General features: G+C 43.1%; 1 protein-coding gene across 5 annotated transcripts in view; it reads right to left on the bottom strand.

Moving 5' to 3' along the window:
• Positions 1–357: 357 nt before the first annotated feature.
• LOC109875630 (misshapen-like kinase 1) overlaps positions 358–15,722 on the bottom strand; it is a 60,202-nt gene continuing 44,837 nt past the window's right edge. For all 5 annotated transcript variants that reach the window (XM_031808247.1, XM_031808248.1, XM_031808250.1 and 2 more), the window contains 6 exons: positions 13,892–14,026; positions 13,643–13,743; positions 13,337–13,486; positions 9,228–9,387; positions 8,997–9,136; positions 358–8,896 (listed from right to left, as the gene is read on the bottom strand). In XM_031808247.1, the coding sequence (XP_031664107.1) occupies positions 8,813–8,896; positions 8,997–9,136; positions 9,228–9,387; positions 13,337–13,486; positions 13,643–13,743; positions 13,892–14,026 (770 nt within the window). In that variant the 3' untranslated portion in view covers positions 358–8,812. The remainder of the gene's footprint in view (positions 8,897–8,996; positions 9,137–9,227; positions 9,388–13,336; positions 13,487–13,642; positions 13,744–13,891; positions 14,027–15,722) is intronic.

Raw genomic sequence — 15,722 nt, 5'->3', positions numbered from 1 at the left:
AGCACGGTTTCCCAAACTCTGTCCTGGGGCCCACCCCTGGTTGCGCGTTTAGTTTTGTCCCTGAGCACTACACAGCCAATTCAAATCACCAACACATCAAGTTTAGATTATTTGAATTAGCTGCGTAGTGATAGGAAAAAATAATAATACATGCACCCAGGGAGGGCCCCAGGGAGGGCCCCAGGACAGAGTTTGGGGGACCCAAGCCTGGTAAATGTGTTAGTTGGAGTGAAGGCCTGCATGATGGTAGGAACTCCTTATAGAAGACTGGAGGTCAATTATACAACACATGCTTAGCCCATTCTTTCATTGGGTGTAAAACATGAACTATGAATAAAGGCACAGTAATACAAACCATTTTAAGATTAGATCAATGTAGTTTTATTTTTCAAACAACTCTGCATTAAGACTTTTACAGACTCATGAGTCCATTCAACATAATCTTGAAAGTTCATCAGTCTATGAAATACAATCTGGAGTTAACCCCTCAAAAACAGAAACACTAAACATTGTAAAGACATTTAATTTCTTAAAAACTGAAAAAGGATAAGAGATTATAGACCCGTCCAAAGATTTCCGACCTTCACCGGTCCTATTTCCAACAACAAGCATCTATTAAAATTCACAACTCCATTCATACTTTAAATGTTATTCTACAAGGAGATCCAAGATTTTGTACAGTCTGACTATATAATATCTGTGAATAGTGTCTTGATTAAAGTGTGACTACATTGGGTGAAGCAGGTCATTGCCTCCATAGCAACAGGCAGAGGCTCAGAGACAGTATGCCTAAAACACTTACTACACAGAAGCAGAAAACCCACCCAAATGAGAACAGTGTATTATCCTTCATTTGGGCTGTTTACACAGCCACCCTAAGAACACAATTCTGAATTTTTTCTGACTGTCCACACTGTTTTACATGTGCACATATCAGATTTTTGCATTCACACGGATGTGGGAGAGGCTATAAGGATATTCCTGACCTGTAATCAATCAAATGAATTTATAAAGCCCTTTTTACATCAACAGATGTCAAAGTGCTATATAGAAACCCAGCCTAAAACCACAAATAGCGTAGAAGCCAAAATCTAACTGACCCTTACCTCATTTTAACAAATGTTTAAATAAAATATTGTTTTGCAGGTCAGGAGTGTCCGTATAGCCTTTTTCCACTGATGTAACACACAGATGCAATGCTTATTTCTGTCACTGTTCCTTTAAATGTAGCCGTGGTTGTCATGGTAATGGCAGGTAATGTGCAAAAAAACAAATCTAATCATCCAGACAGGTCACATACGGAACATCAGAATTATATCATGATTGAGATCCACATGTGGTGTAAATCGGAAGTCAAAAGATCAGATTCAAATGTGTTTTTGTTGTTTACACATTGGGGAAAATATCAGATGGGTATCAGATATATCAATAATTTACCCACGTTAAGCTCTGCCCCCCTTGGTTACTGTTACAACCTCTGACAACATTTTCCCTGGAAGCCCAATTCCCTTGTCAACCACTGGTGAAATCCCCTCGCAATGATGTCAAACTGTTTTAATACAGAACAATTAAATTAAAACAGACTACCCCTGGCTAATCAGGAATCTCTTGGGTATGTTGTGGTGGACTGTCATTATAATTGCTTTACGGGAACCTGGTAAAAAAAAAAATCGGTTCCAGCCATTATTATGAGCAGTCCTCCCCTCAGCAGCTTCCACTGGTTTGTAGCTAGTGTGGTTAGCCACTGAATGACTCTCTGAATTCACTGTCAGCATGCAGTCAAAGCTACTAACCACTTTTGGAGTTAACTTGTTAGTGCTCTCAAATCATATCCTGATGTCAACAGCAGATGGGAGTTGTATTAATAGCATGGATAATTTCGCTAGCTAACATACATTGAGAAAACAAGTTATATTACGTTAGGTTGTCAATAGATGCGTTCACACCGCTCCTTAGCCCAGGGCTAAGGAAGATTTTAGCCCAAGGCTAAGAACATTGCAGTTTAAAACGGCCTAGTGCGACAGAGCTAACCTTGGCTAGCCAACCAGTTGATCTAACAAACAATGGAACAAGTATAATTTCAGATAAATGCTTCAACAGGCTCTGCATTTCAGGAAACTACGTTTTTCCTCCACTCCCCTCACTGGCGTGAATGTACCGCTTCGACGTCACAGCACAGATTTGCCTAGCTGCGGCCCCCAATGTAGTTTTAACCCACGGCACACGGGTCCTCCCATTGTGCTTCTCTGCCTGTGTTCTCCAACTCCAACAAGCATTTACGGGGGGAATTAGCTCGGAAACTCGGTGGCAAAACACCAAATGCAGCCTGAAATTAAAAGTAACTGAATTTGTCGCTAGCCTCTTCCCAATAAGTCACTGAAGGGACCCTTTCAGGCTGCATTTTTAAAACAAAAATAAATCGCTACACATAGCGACAAAGTCACTAAATTGGAAACACTGGCTAGGCTTCGACGACAGTTGCTATCCATTGCTGCGATTGCTTGCCCAAAATTCTGGGGCGGGACTTAGCGAAGGGAAATTGACAAAAGAGCTGAATTGAGCTGCCTGTGTAAACACAGCCTTAGGATCCACCTTATAGTTCATCAAAAGGCAATAACTGGATTAAAGGAATGAATGCAAAACTAGACAAGCATCATAACTGTTAAAGTGATGTATGAGTATTATGCAGACTGTGGATTAGAAGGTATATTTTCTTGTGATTAAGACCCCAGATTTTTTTATTAAACAACATACGGGTATCTCCTTCACTAACGAGACAAGGACAAACAGTCCAGCTTAGATTCAGTCTGCCAAAGGCCACGACAAACACCCTCCCACAAGTCTCACAGATAGACAGCAGAGAATTGAACTTCATCTGTTCTTAATGCTCATATTGCTTATGAAGGAGAAACGTCACAACATTTGATATGGCAAGGACAGCCTTTGTGATCTACCAATGTTCTGTGGGGCTGAAACATTAAACAAGCCCGTTTTACTGTTAGAACTTCGTCGTAACACTACACTTAACTGATAATGAATTTAGATTGGACAATAAAAAGTTAATGACAACTGTTGACCCTCTCCATTCACCAACCTTTCTGTCTCAGTTGACTATTCTCCCATCTCACAATGACAATACATGTCCTCAATATCAGACTGGTCCCTCCCTTCCTCTCAACCAACAGTATGACTACTAGTTAGGCAGTATCAAGAGGAATCTGCACTTCCACTGGAAATACATACAGCTCCACCATCACGCTCATGCGTCACACCCACAAAGACAGTCCACACACTTATGTAGACACCCACATTTATAGCTTTGCTCTCTGTGCCGTAAATTAGAATACATTGTGCTTAGATTAATTCATATACCAGACCGTAAAGTATGTTATACAAATCTGTTTTATAATGTACATTCATTTAGTTAAATCTCTCAATATAATTTACATATGCTTTAATAAAATAGTCCTTTCAGAATATATTAAGTTAGTTAATTTCCCACTGCATCTCACCCAGTCCACATATCTGATCACTCAAGAAAAACCTGCATCTTTATCTCCATTTCAAGCGCCTCGAACATCACATCCCAGGTCACTGGCTTAAGTTTCATTTGAACATACAAAATACTATCAAATTATTCTCAACAAATGTGGAATACTCCTATGGCTTTTAATATGGTATATTGGCCCGCCTCCCACTGTCTAGAGGACTATCACATCAACCTCTGACAAAATGTATCTTTATAGGCATATAATCATTTTCAAAATGATGCCATGAACCGCACATTTGTCCTGTGCCAATATTGTAGTTACATGAATGGGTCATACAAGGATATTGTATGCATTTAATACTTCACTGAAATGAAATGTTGATTAAAATTCTATAGAAAATGCCTACAGACTACATGTGTAATATTTCCTCTACACTAACTCTTCCACATGATGGCAACATATCTACAGTCACTGTAACTGCTGAGAGTCTATTACATTTAAAAAGCAGTAGGCAAACATTGAGGTTATTACAGAATCAAATCTAGTCGTTGACAATGTTACAAATGTAAAAGTAGTTGAGTCATATAGGGATGTTCTGGTTTCTATGTAAGTGCACTTCATTGGCACAGGACACCAGTAACAAAGGAGGCAACTATTTATTATTGTAAACTGTCCTTCAGTATAACCTCTTCTTCCTGGAGTTCAGTTATAAGAGCGAGTGGAGGGTCATTCACTACTCCCCTTTAACCCTCATCACCCAGTCTCTTCCCTACTGCTTAAACTGTAAACATGGCAGTTTGGCTTACTAAGATAGGATGAACATTTACATGACTGTCAGAGCTACTTGTGGAGTGTGTAAAAACGTGAGATATCAGTCACAATGTCACACAGCTGATATTCAATAAAGTAGGCTAGGGGGAAACTAATCTAAGAATTGATACTGAATTGTGATACAGGAGGAATTGCTCATATATGTGCAAACAAGCATGCTCAGAGTAAAATATAGACATTTTAACTGTACTTTCATCCATTTACAATCGATTCTGTTCCGTACTCTCCGTTTTAATATACAGTACCAGTCAAAAGTTTGGACACACCTACTCATTCAAGGGTTTTTATTTTTACTATTTTCTACATTGTAGAATAATAGTGAAGAGATAACGATGAAATAACACATGGAATCATATAAACTCAGCAAAAAAATTAAAGTCCCCCTTTCAGGACACTGTCTTATAAAGATAATTCATAAAAATCTAAATAACTTCACAGATCTTCATTGTAGTGTTTAAACACTGTTTACCATGCTTGTTCAATGAACCATAAACAATTAATTTACAGGCACCTGTGGAACTGTCGTTAAGACACTAACAGCTTACAGACGGTAGGCAATTAAGGTCACAGTTATGAAAACTCAGGACCCTAAAGAGGCCTCTCTACTGATTCAAAAAAAAAGAAAAAAAGAAAGATGCCCAGGGTCCCTGCTCAGCCACGTGAACGTGCCTTAGGCATGCTGCAAGGATGCATGAGGACTGCAGATGTGGCCAGGGCAATAAATTGCTATGTCCGTACTGTGTGATGCCGAAGACAGCACTACAGGGAGACAGGACGGACAGCTGATCGTCCTCGCAGTGCCAGACCACGTGTAACGACACCTGCACAGAATCGGTACAACCAAACATCACACCTGCGGGACAGGTACAGGATGGCATCACAGGTACAGGATGGCATCAGGTACAGAGTGCTCAAACTGTCCGCAATAGGCTGAAAGAGGGTGGACTGATTATTCGTCACATGTCTGTGGAACTTGTTCAGTTTATGTCTCAGTTGTTGAATCTTGTTATGTTCATACAAATATTTACACATGTTAAGTTTGCTGAAAATAAATGCAGTTGACAGTGAGAGGACGTTTCTTTTTTTGCTGAGTTTAGTAACCAAAGAAAGTGTTAAATTAAAATATATTTTAGATGTAAGCTTCTTGAAAGTAGCCACCCTTTGCCTTGATGACAGCTTTGCACACTTGGCATTCTCTCAACCAGCTTCACCTGGAATGCATTTCAATTAAAAGGTGTGCCTTTTCAAAAGTTAATTTCTGTCATTTCTTTCCTTAATGCAATTGAGCCAATCAGTTGTGTCGTGACAAGGTAGGGTTGGTATACAGAAGATAGCCCTATTTGGTAAAAGACCAAGTCCATATCATGGCAAGAACAGCTCAAATAAGCAAAGAGAAATGACAGTCCATCATTACTTTAAGATATGAAGGTCAGTCAGTTTGGAAAAATTCAAGAACTCAAAGTTTCTTCAAGTGCAGTCGCAAAAACCATCAAGCGGTATGATGAAACTGGCTCCCATGAGGACTGCCACAGGAAAGGAAGACCCAGAGTTACCTCTGCTGCAGAGGATGAGTTCATTAGAGTTAACTGCACATCAGAAATTTCAGCCCAAATGAATGCTTTCCAGAGTTCAAGTAACAAACACATCAACATCAACTATTCAGAGAAGACTGCGTGAAATCAGGCGTTCATGTTCGAATTGCTGCAAAGAAACCATTACTAAAGGGGCTAATAAGAAGAAGAGACTTGCTTGGGCCAAGAAACACGAGCAATGGACATTAGACCGGTGGAAATCTGTCCTTTGGTCTGATGAGTCCACATTTGAGATTCTTTGGTTCCAACCGCTGTGTCTTTGTGAGACGCAGAGTAGGTGAACAGATGATCTACGCATGTGTGGTTCCCACCGTGAAGCATGGAGGAGGAGGTGTGATGGTGCTTTGCTGGTGACACGGTCTGTGATTTATTTAGAATTCAAGGCACACTTAACCATCATGGCTACCACAGCATTCTGCAGTGATACGCCATCCCATCTGGTTTGCGCTTAGTGGGACTATCATTTGTTGTTCAACATGACAATGACCCAACACACCTCCAGGCTGTGTACGGGCAATTTGACCAAGAGGGAGAGTGATGGGGTGCTGCATCAGTGGACCTTCCTCCACAATTATCCAACCTCCACCCATTCGAGATGGTTTGGGATGAGTTGGACCGCAGAGTAAAGGAAAAGCAGCCAACAAGTGCTCAGCATATGTGGGAACTCCTTCAAGACTGTTGGAAAAGCATTCCAGGTAAAGCTGGTCAAGGGAATGCCAAGAGTGTGCAAAGCTGTCATCAATGCAAAGGGTGGCTACAAATATATTTAGATTTTTTAAAAACACTATTTTGGTTACTACATGAGTCCATATGTATTATTTAATAGTTTGTCTTCACTACTATTCTACAATGTAGAAAATAGTAAAAATAAAGAAAAACCCTTGAATGAGTAGGTGTTAATAATATTTGCTTCTATTCTAAATATATTTATAATATATAGAATCCATTTAGAGTAAAGTACATAAAATACCCACAGCTTAAGCATTTCCCCTGATCTCTTAAACAATCAAAGTAGATTCATAGTATGTTCAGAGAAGTATTGTGAATTTTGGTAGGGAAAACAACAATACCAATAGATTCAACAACTTGTTGCCTTATTTTTGTCTTATTACCAGTTTAGTATGATACATAAAAGTCCCTAATGAGTTTGAGTCCTCTAGTACAGTATTGCAGAGCCAAAGATGCCACAAAACTGGGACTGCTAAAGAATCACTCAGTGAAGTTCAATACTGGCTCAAGAACCACACAGCTATTGCTTGAAACCACAATAATAGTTCAGTATTATCCACTGCAGCCCCATCCCTACAAACGCACACACACACACACACACACACACACACACACACACACACACACACACACACACACACACACACACACACACACACACACACACACACACACACACACACACACACACACACCTTTGCATACAAACACACATACCCAAATCCATACCAATGAACATAAAATACATTAAAAACATAGATTGCGGACAGAGTAGATCTAATAAGAGAAAAGGGAACTATATTCAACTGGATAACATCCGCAAGATGAAGAAAACCTGACTTCCATTATAATATTCTTACAACTACATCTCTCTCTCTTCCAAATCCTCTATGTCCTCTTTATTACTGTGACTTCAAAGCCTTCATACTTCATCACCCCTCGACCCCCACATCTTAACATGTCACCTCACTCCCTTCCACTGGTATATATTTTACACACAACAAATTAACTGAACTCCCTTCTCCGAACAAGAACTGCACTAGAACAGCATATATATTGCAATATAACGGCAATATAACAGTAGAGATAAAAGTAAGAATACCAGTTAGGCTAATACCAAATACAGAAACCGTACAGATATCAAATCTTTGTAGCGATATTAGCGATATTGACAAGAAACAAAGGTAGAAATATCTAAAGCCAGTTAGAAAGCCTCCTAAACGGTGAGGAAGTCCCATCCCCGAGATGTAGCAAGGGTATAATAAAAGGAATAGAAGGTGTATAGCTAGAGCACAGCAGTGTGTTCTCTTTAACTTCTCTGGATTTACTAAGGAATAGAACAATAGTATGTTCACATCATAGATAGTCCATCTTCCTAGGAGTTTAAAAAAAAAACTACATCCCAAAAAAACATCAAAATAACAAACATTAAATCAAGTTTTAATCCAACGACACTTCTTATTTTTAAACAATGAGTTGAATAATGATGTCATAGGGAATCAGAAGCTTAGCATAGTGAGTGAGCTTCTATGGTGAAGTGTTGCAACAATACTTCAAACCTCTAGGGTGTGCCAGTACAGTATATATCAGGTCCATGGTAACGCCCCAAATGGAGGTGTAATATACAGGTCTGCCAGTGACTTCAATCTACCCATGTTCTCTTCCATGTGAACATGTTAGATACTGGCTATTTACAATTCAATCTGGACATATATTGGTTCAATCTTGCCTTCTTCCAAATGTATTTCACCAGTAAGGAATGTTTTTAACATAAGAAGGAACTAACTACAGTAGTTACGACTAAACACAGGTCCACCAAGTGACTGAGGTACAATAATACAGGACAGGTATATATACACAGTAGAGTAGAGATGATATTACATGAGAATCCTGTGGTGATGTCTCATAGTTAGCTACCATTTCAGAGGGAGCTCAGTCAGTTTAGGGGAGTCAGCAGGTGGCAGGTGAGAGGCTTTGTCATGAAGACTTTAGGCTGGAATGGATTTACAGTAGGCTTGTGTGAGCTGTATGTGTGTAATGTGTTTGTGTTGAGTCTGCCTGTGTGGTGTGTCCTCGTATGGGGAGGGGGGGTTGAGTGTCTTTCGCTTGGCCTGGTGGTTTCCATACACTGACTGACTACGGGACATAGTTGTATGGGACAATGTTGTTTCACCAGTTCATGATGCAGTTCCTGTTCAGGGTCATGAAGTAGACCTGGCTGCTGCCCCCGGAGCGCACCGAAGCAAAGAACACCTGAGATGCAAAACAGAAGATTACAACCACACACATATAGATCGGGTACATTTCTGAATCCATGTGTGTGCGTACCTGTTTGTGTGAGTGTGTGACCCACCTTGTCATTCCTCTCACAGAGGAACTTGAGCCTCTGGGCTCTCTTGTGCATGAAGACTCCGTCCAAGTGGCCCGTCTCTACAGCACGGATCTCTATGGCCTTCTCTCCCCAGCCCATGATCTGGTTAGAGCAGATATGGGCTGAACAGAGAGAAAGAGAGGGAGACAACTCAGAACACAGCAACTTTAAGAGGAAGTGTAGTGTGTATGTGTTTGTACACATGTGCCATACCAACGGAGGTGGGCATCTCGCCCCACTGAAGCACCACATCTTTGATGATGCGTCCGTAGGTGTTTACATAGACGCCCTCGTCCTCGTAGCACAGCAGCATCTCCATGCCGTCCGAGCTGGGCAGGAACACGATGGCATGGGGCATGATCTGGCACTGGATCTGGACACACAGAGAGAAGGAGTATAATATTTTTTTGACCTAACAGTTAAATGCACTGATCGAGTCACTAGTCGAGTCACTAGTCCCTACGGCTAAGTCCAAATCACCAATAGCCAAGTCACTAGTCCCTACGGCTAAGTCCAAATCACCAATAGTCGAGTCACCAGTCCCTACGGCAAAGTACGAATCACCAACAGTCGAGTCACCAGTCCCTACGGCTAAGTCCAAATCACCAATAGCCGAGTCACTAGTCCCTACGGCTAAGTCCGAATCACCAATAGCCGAGTCACCAGTCCCTACGGCTAAGTACGAATCACCAATAGTCGAGTCACCAGTCCCTACGGCTAAGTACGAATCACCAATAGTCGAGTCACCAGTCCCTACGGCTAAGTATAAATCACCAGTCCCTACGGCTAAGTACGAATCACCAATAGCCGAGTCACCAGTCCCTACGGCTAAGTCCAAATCACCAATAGCCGAGTCACTAGTCCCTACGGCTAAGTCCAAATCACCAATAGCCGAGTCACCAGTCCCTACGGCTAAGTCCGAATCACCAATAGCCGAGTCACCAGTCCCTACGGCTAAGTCCGAATCACCAATAGCCGAGTCACCAGTCCCTACGGCTAAGTCCGAATCACCAATAGCCGAGTCACCAGTCCCTACGGCTAAGTCCGAATCACCAATAGCCGAGTCACCAGTCCCTACGGCTAAGTCCGAATCACCAATAGCCGAGTCACCAGTCCCTACGGCCAAGTCCAAATCACCAATAGCCGAGTCACCAGTCCCTACGGCTAAGTCCAAATCACCAATAGTCGAGTCACCAGTCCCTACGGCTAAGTCCAAATCACCAATAGCCGAGTCACCAGTCCCTACGGCTAAGTACGAATCACCAGTCCCTACGGCTAAGTACGAATCACCAATAGTCGAGTCACCAGTCCCTACGGCTAAGTATAAATCACCAGTCCCTACGGCTAAGTACGAATCACCAATAGCCGAGTCACCAGTCCCTACAGCTAAGTCCAAATCACCAACAGTCGAGTCACCAGTCCCTACGGCTAAGTACGAATCACCAGTCCCTATGGCTAAGTACGAATCACCAATAGTCGAGTCACCAGTCCCTACGGCTAAGTACGAATCACCAGTCCCTACAGCTAAGTCCAAATCACCATTAGTCGAGTCACCAGTCCCTACGGCTAAGTCCGAATCACCAATAGTCGAGTCACCAGTCCCTACGGCTAAGTCCGAATCACCAATAGTCGAGTCACCAGTCCCTACGGCTAAGTACGAATCACCAATAGTCGAGTCACCAGTCCCTACGGCTAAGTACGAATCACCAATAGTCGAGTCACCAGTCCCTACGGCTAAGTACGAATCACCAATAGTCGGGTCACCAGTCCCTACGGCTAAGTACGAATCACCAATAGTCGAGTCACCAGTCCCTATGGCTAAGTACGAATCACCAATAGTCGAGTCACCAGTCCCTATGGCTAAGTACGAATCACCAATAGTCGAGTCACCAGTCCCTATGGCTAAGTACGAATCACCAATAGTCGAGTCACCAGTCCCTACAGCTAAGTCCAAATCACCAATAGTCGAGTCACCAGTCCCTACGGCTAAGTACGAATCACCAGTCCCTATGGCTAAGTACGAATCACCAATAGTCGAGTCACCAGTCCCTACGGCTAAGTACGAATCACCAGTCCCTACAGCTAAGTCCAAATCACCATTAGTCGAGTCACCAGTCCCTACGGCTAAGTCCGAATCACCAATAGTCGAGTCACCAGTCCCTACGGCTAAGTCCGAATCACCAATAGTCGAGTCACCAGTCCCTACGGCTAAGTACGAATCACCAATAGTCGAGTCACCAGTCCCTACGGCTAAGTACGAATCACCAATAGTCGAGTCACCAGTCCCTACGGCTAAGTACGAATCACCAATAGTCGGGTCACCAGTCCCTACGGCTAAGTACGAATCACCAATAGTCGAGTCACCAGTCCCTACGGCTAAGTACGAATCACCAATAGTCGAGTCACCAGTCCCTACGGCTAAGTACGAATCACCAATAGTCGAGTCACCAGTCCCTACGGCTAAGTACGAATCACCAATAGTCGAGTCACCAGTCCTTACGGCTAAGTACGAATCACCAATAGTCGAGTCACCAGTCCCTATGGCTAAGTACGAATCACCAATAGTCGAGTCACCAGTCCCTATGGCTAAGTACGAATCACCAATAGTCGAGTCACCAGTCCCTATGGCTAAGTACGAATCACCAATAGTCGAGTCACCAGTCCCTATGGCTAAGTACGAATCACCAATAGTCGAGTCACCAGTCCCTATGGCTAAGTACGAATCACCAATAGTCGAGTCACCAGTCCCTATGGCTAAGTACGAATCACCAATAGTCGAGTCACCAGTCCCTATGGCTAAGTACGAATCACCAATAGTCGAGTCACCAGTCCCTATGGCTAAGTACGAATCACCAATTGTCGAGTCACCAGTCCCTATGGCTAAGTACGAATCACCAATTGTCGAGTCACTAGTCCCTATGGCTAAGTCCGAGTCACGAGAGTCCCTATGGCTGAAGTCTGAGTCTCAGTGTTTGAGTCCTGGTCTAAGTGCTCACGTCTGATTCACTGGGTCTGAGTTTTGAAGTTCGAAGTGGTTCCGATCTTCTCTATTTTTCTGTTACACATTTGACATTGCGCCACACTCTTTGCACCATCTTCTGAAAAACTTTGGAAAGCAAAATGAATGATTTGGGGTTTGGTAGTTGGTTACTGCTGTTTGCACACTCGTACTGATGGCTCGATGCTCGTCTGTTGCTAGAGATTCGCGCCTCTACTGATTTAGCTCAGATGTAGTAGAAGAAATCTTCCCAGCAACAACTAGTGGCAGGATGGTGGGAAGATTTTAATATGAGCATTGAGGTAACGCAAGATTTACCTCCTGTTGCCCAATGGTGATAAATGGCTGCAATATGCAATTGACTATGAAACAAATAAGTAATTCATACACAGGCTCACACATTTTATTTTAATGTAATGTTCAATAGTTATGTCAAGTTAGTAATGGATGAATGTTCTCTAGATGGAATTGGCTATTGCTCCTGTCAGATTGACCAGACTATTACTTGCAATAATTGTAACAGGCTCTCAGCTACTTTTTTGTAAATCGCCCACTGATATTTGTGTAGGTTTTTTAATGCAGATTGAAATCTTAAGACTAGTCAGAACCTAGCTATAGGTTGCAGGGGGGAAATTAGAAGGGTAGAGTGAGACGACAAATTCAAAGAGCCTACTTTTCTATGCTCAAGGTGAGAGAGAAATAGCTAGACTGTTTTACTCTTAAACTCAATACTATGGTTTTCAATTTCATAAAGCAGTTGGTGTTTCTTAACCAGGCAAAGCTAAATAGTAGTCTGGTGGTTACGGGGACACAGAGCCTGCCTTGCCTGTCTGTCCACACTCATTGCTTGCATCGCAGCAGCTCACCAGCTGATGTAGGCTGTGGTGCGTCCTTCCCACTGCTAGAGAACAGAAGCCTTGCTGCTCTGCACACACAGTTCTGCTAATATTCTGCTTATCCTAGTAGCATACTCAGTCCAAGTGAAAAGACAAGTCACAAAAAGGCGAGTCAGTCACCAATGGTCGAGTCAGAAGTCATGAAAAATTGGGCTCCAGTACTTCCACACGGCTGTGAAGAGACAGAAATGTATAGCAAGCAAGAAGTGGGTGAAAACTGTGGAGGAGGTTTTTACATCAATACCTGTCAAGTTTGGGCTTCTAATCAATAAAACAGGTTATTATTCATGTTCTGTAGCTATTTTAGGTGTGAATGTATTCTATCTGATTTGGAAGAACTTGTGGGGGCTTAAGGATATTCTGCCCCCATAGTTTCTGTCTGGCCTTGTTTATCTGTGTGTGGTGTCACTAGAAACTTATCCACTTACATGCACTGGGATGTAGATGTCATAGTTGTTCCCAGAGTCAACGTCGATGGCGTGGAAGCCAGCAATGGAGCCATAGATGACTTTCAACCTCTGACCTTCCTCCACAGTGAGGTCTACCAACTGGGGCCTGTGGGGCAGGTCACCAAAGGACTAGAGGAGAGTAGAGAGAGAGAGAGATGGGAGACGGAAAGCGAGAGGAGAAAGAGGGAGAACATAAGGGGTTATGAATGTTGTTCTGGGTGACTGGATGAGGGGAAATAGAACACCTGGCACTCAGAACAATAAGGCAGGAAAAGTGAGACCTACCTTGAAGGCCATGAATTTGTGATAAGGCTTGGGAGCCCAGGCATATACCTCCACCGCATTCTTCATAGCTATCACCAAGAACTTGATCCTCTCATATTTCACTAGACACAAACAACAAAGCAGGATTAGAGCCTTTATATATTACTATAAATAAACACTACCAAAAAGGCAAAAAACATTTGTGTAAATATACATGGTTGGAAAATGCATTGATAATAGATACACGGTTCAATAAATTCCTTTACTCACCCACTTTGTAGTGGACACATCCCTCCATCTCCCCTACAGTGGTCCAGCCCTGCTTCTTCTCCACCTCCGGGTCATTGTGGAGGATCTTGTTCCTCAGCCAGGCCAGGTAGTACACACGCACCTTGTTCTTCTTACCTGGGATGGACACACACACACACACACACACACACACACACACACACACACACACACACACACACACACACACACACACACACACACACACACACACACACACACACACACACACACACACACAGGAAGAGGTTATTACAGTGGATAAGAAAAGGGGCTGAGTAGCAACAGATGGAGTTTGTGATGCACAGGTCCTTGTCAAATCAAATCAAATTTTATTGGTCACATACACATACTTAGCAGATGTTATTGCGGGTGTCGTGAAATGTTTGTGTTCACAGCTCTAACAGTGCAGTAATATCTAACAATTCACAACAATACACACAAATCTAAATGTAAAATAATAGAATTAAGAAATATATAAATATTAGGACGAGCAATGTCTGAGTGGCACTGACTAAAATACAGTAGAATAGAATACAGTATATACATGAGACAAATAAAGCAGTATGTAAACATTATTGAAGTGACCAGTGTTCCATTATTGAAGTGACCAGTGTTCCATTATTGAAGTGACCAGTGTTCCATTATTGAAGTGACCAGTGATTCCATGTTTATATACATAGGGCAGCAGCCTCTAAGGAGCAGGGTTGAGTAACCGTGTGGTAGTGATGACTATTTAACAGTCTGATGGCCTTGAGATAGAAGCTGTTTTTCAGTCTCTCGGTCCCAGCTTTGATGCACCTGTACTGACCTCGCCTTCTGGATGATAGTGGGGTGAACAGGCCGTGGCTCGGGTGGTTGATGTCCTTGATGATCTTTTTGGCCTTCCTGTGACATCGGGTGCTGTAGGTGTCCTGGAGGGTAGGTAGTTGCCCCCGGTGATGCGTTGTGCAGACTGCACCACCCTCTGGAGAGCCCTGCGGTTGCGGGTGGTGCAGTTTCCATACCAAGTGATGATACAGCCCAATAGGACGCTCTCAATGGGGCATCTCTAAAAGTTTGTGAGGGTCTTAGGAGCCAAGCTAAATTCATTCAGCCTCCTCTGAGGTTGTAGAGGCACTGCTGCGCCACACAAGTCTGTGTGGGTGGACCATTTCAGATCGTCAGTGAAGTGTACGCCAAGGAACTTGAAGCTTTCCACCTTCTCCACTGCGGTCCTGACGATGTGGAGAGGGGGGTGCTCCCTCTGCTGTTTCCTGAAGTCCACGATCAGCTCCTTCGCTTTGTTGACATTGAGTGAGAGGTTATTTTCAGGCACCACTCCGCCAGGGCCCTCACCTCCTCCCTGTAGGCTGTCTCGTCATTGTTGGTAATCAGGCCTACTATGGTTGTGTTGTCTGCAAACTTGATGGTTGAGTTGGAGGCGTGCATGGCCACGCAGTCATGGGTGAACAGGGAGTACAGGAGGGGGCTGAGTACACAACCTTATGGGGCCCGTGTTGAGGATCAGTGAAGTGGAGGTGTTGTTTCCTACCTTCACCACCTGGGGACGGCCCGTCAGGAAGTCCAAGACCCAGGTGCACAGGGTGGGGTTTAGACCCAGGGCCTCTAGCTTAATGATGAGCTTGGAGGGTACTATGGTGTTGAATGCTGAGCTTTAGTCAATGAATAGCATTCTTATAGGTATTCCTCTTGCCCAGAAGGGATAGAGCAGTGTGCAGTGTGATTGCATTGTCTGTGGATCTATTGGGGCGGTAAGCAAATTGAAGTAGGTCTATGGTGACAGGTAAGGTAGAGGTGATATGATCCTTAA

This window comes from Oncorhynchus kisutch, linkage group LG28, assembly GCF_002021735.2.
Source record: "Oncorhynchus kisutch isolate 150728-3 linkage group LG28, Okis_V2, whole genome shotgun sequence".
Lineage (NCBI taxonomy): Eukaryota > Metazoa > Chordata > Actinopteri > Salmoniformes > Salmonidae > Oncorhynchus > Oncorhynchus kisutch.
This window is presented reverse-complemented; position numbering and strand designations above follow the sequence as displayed.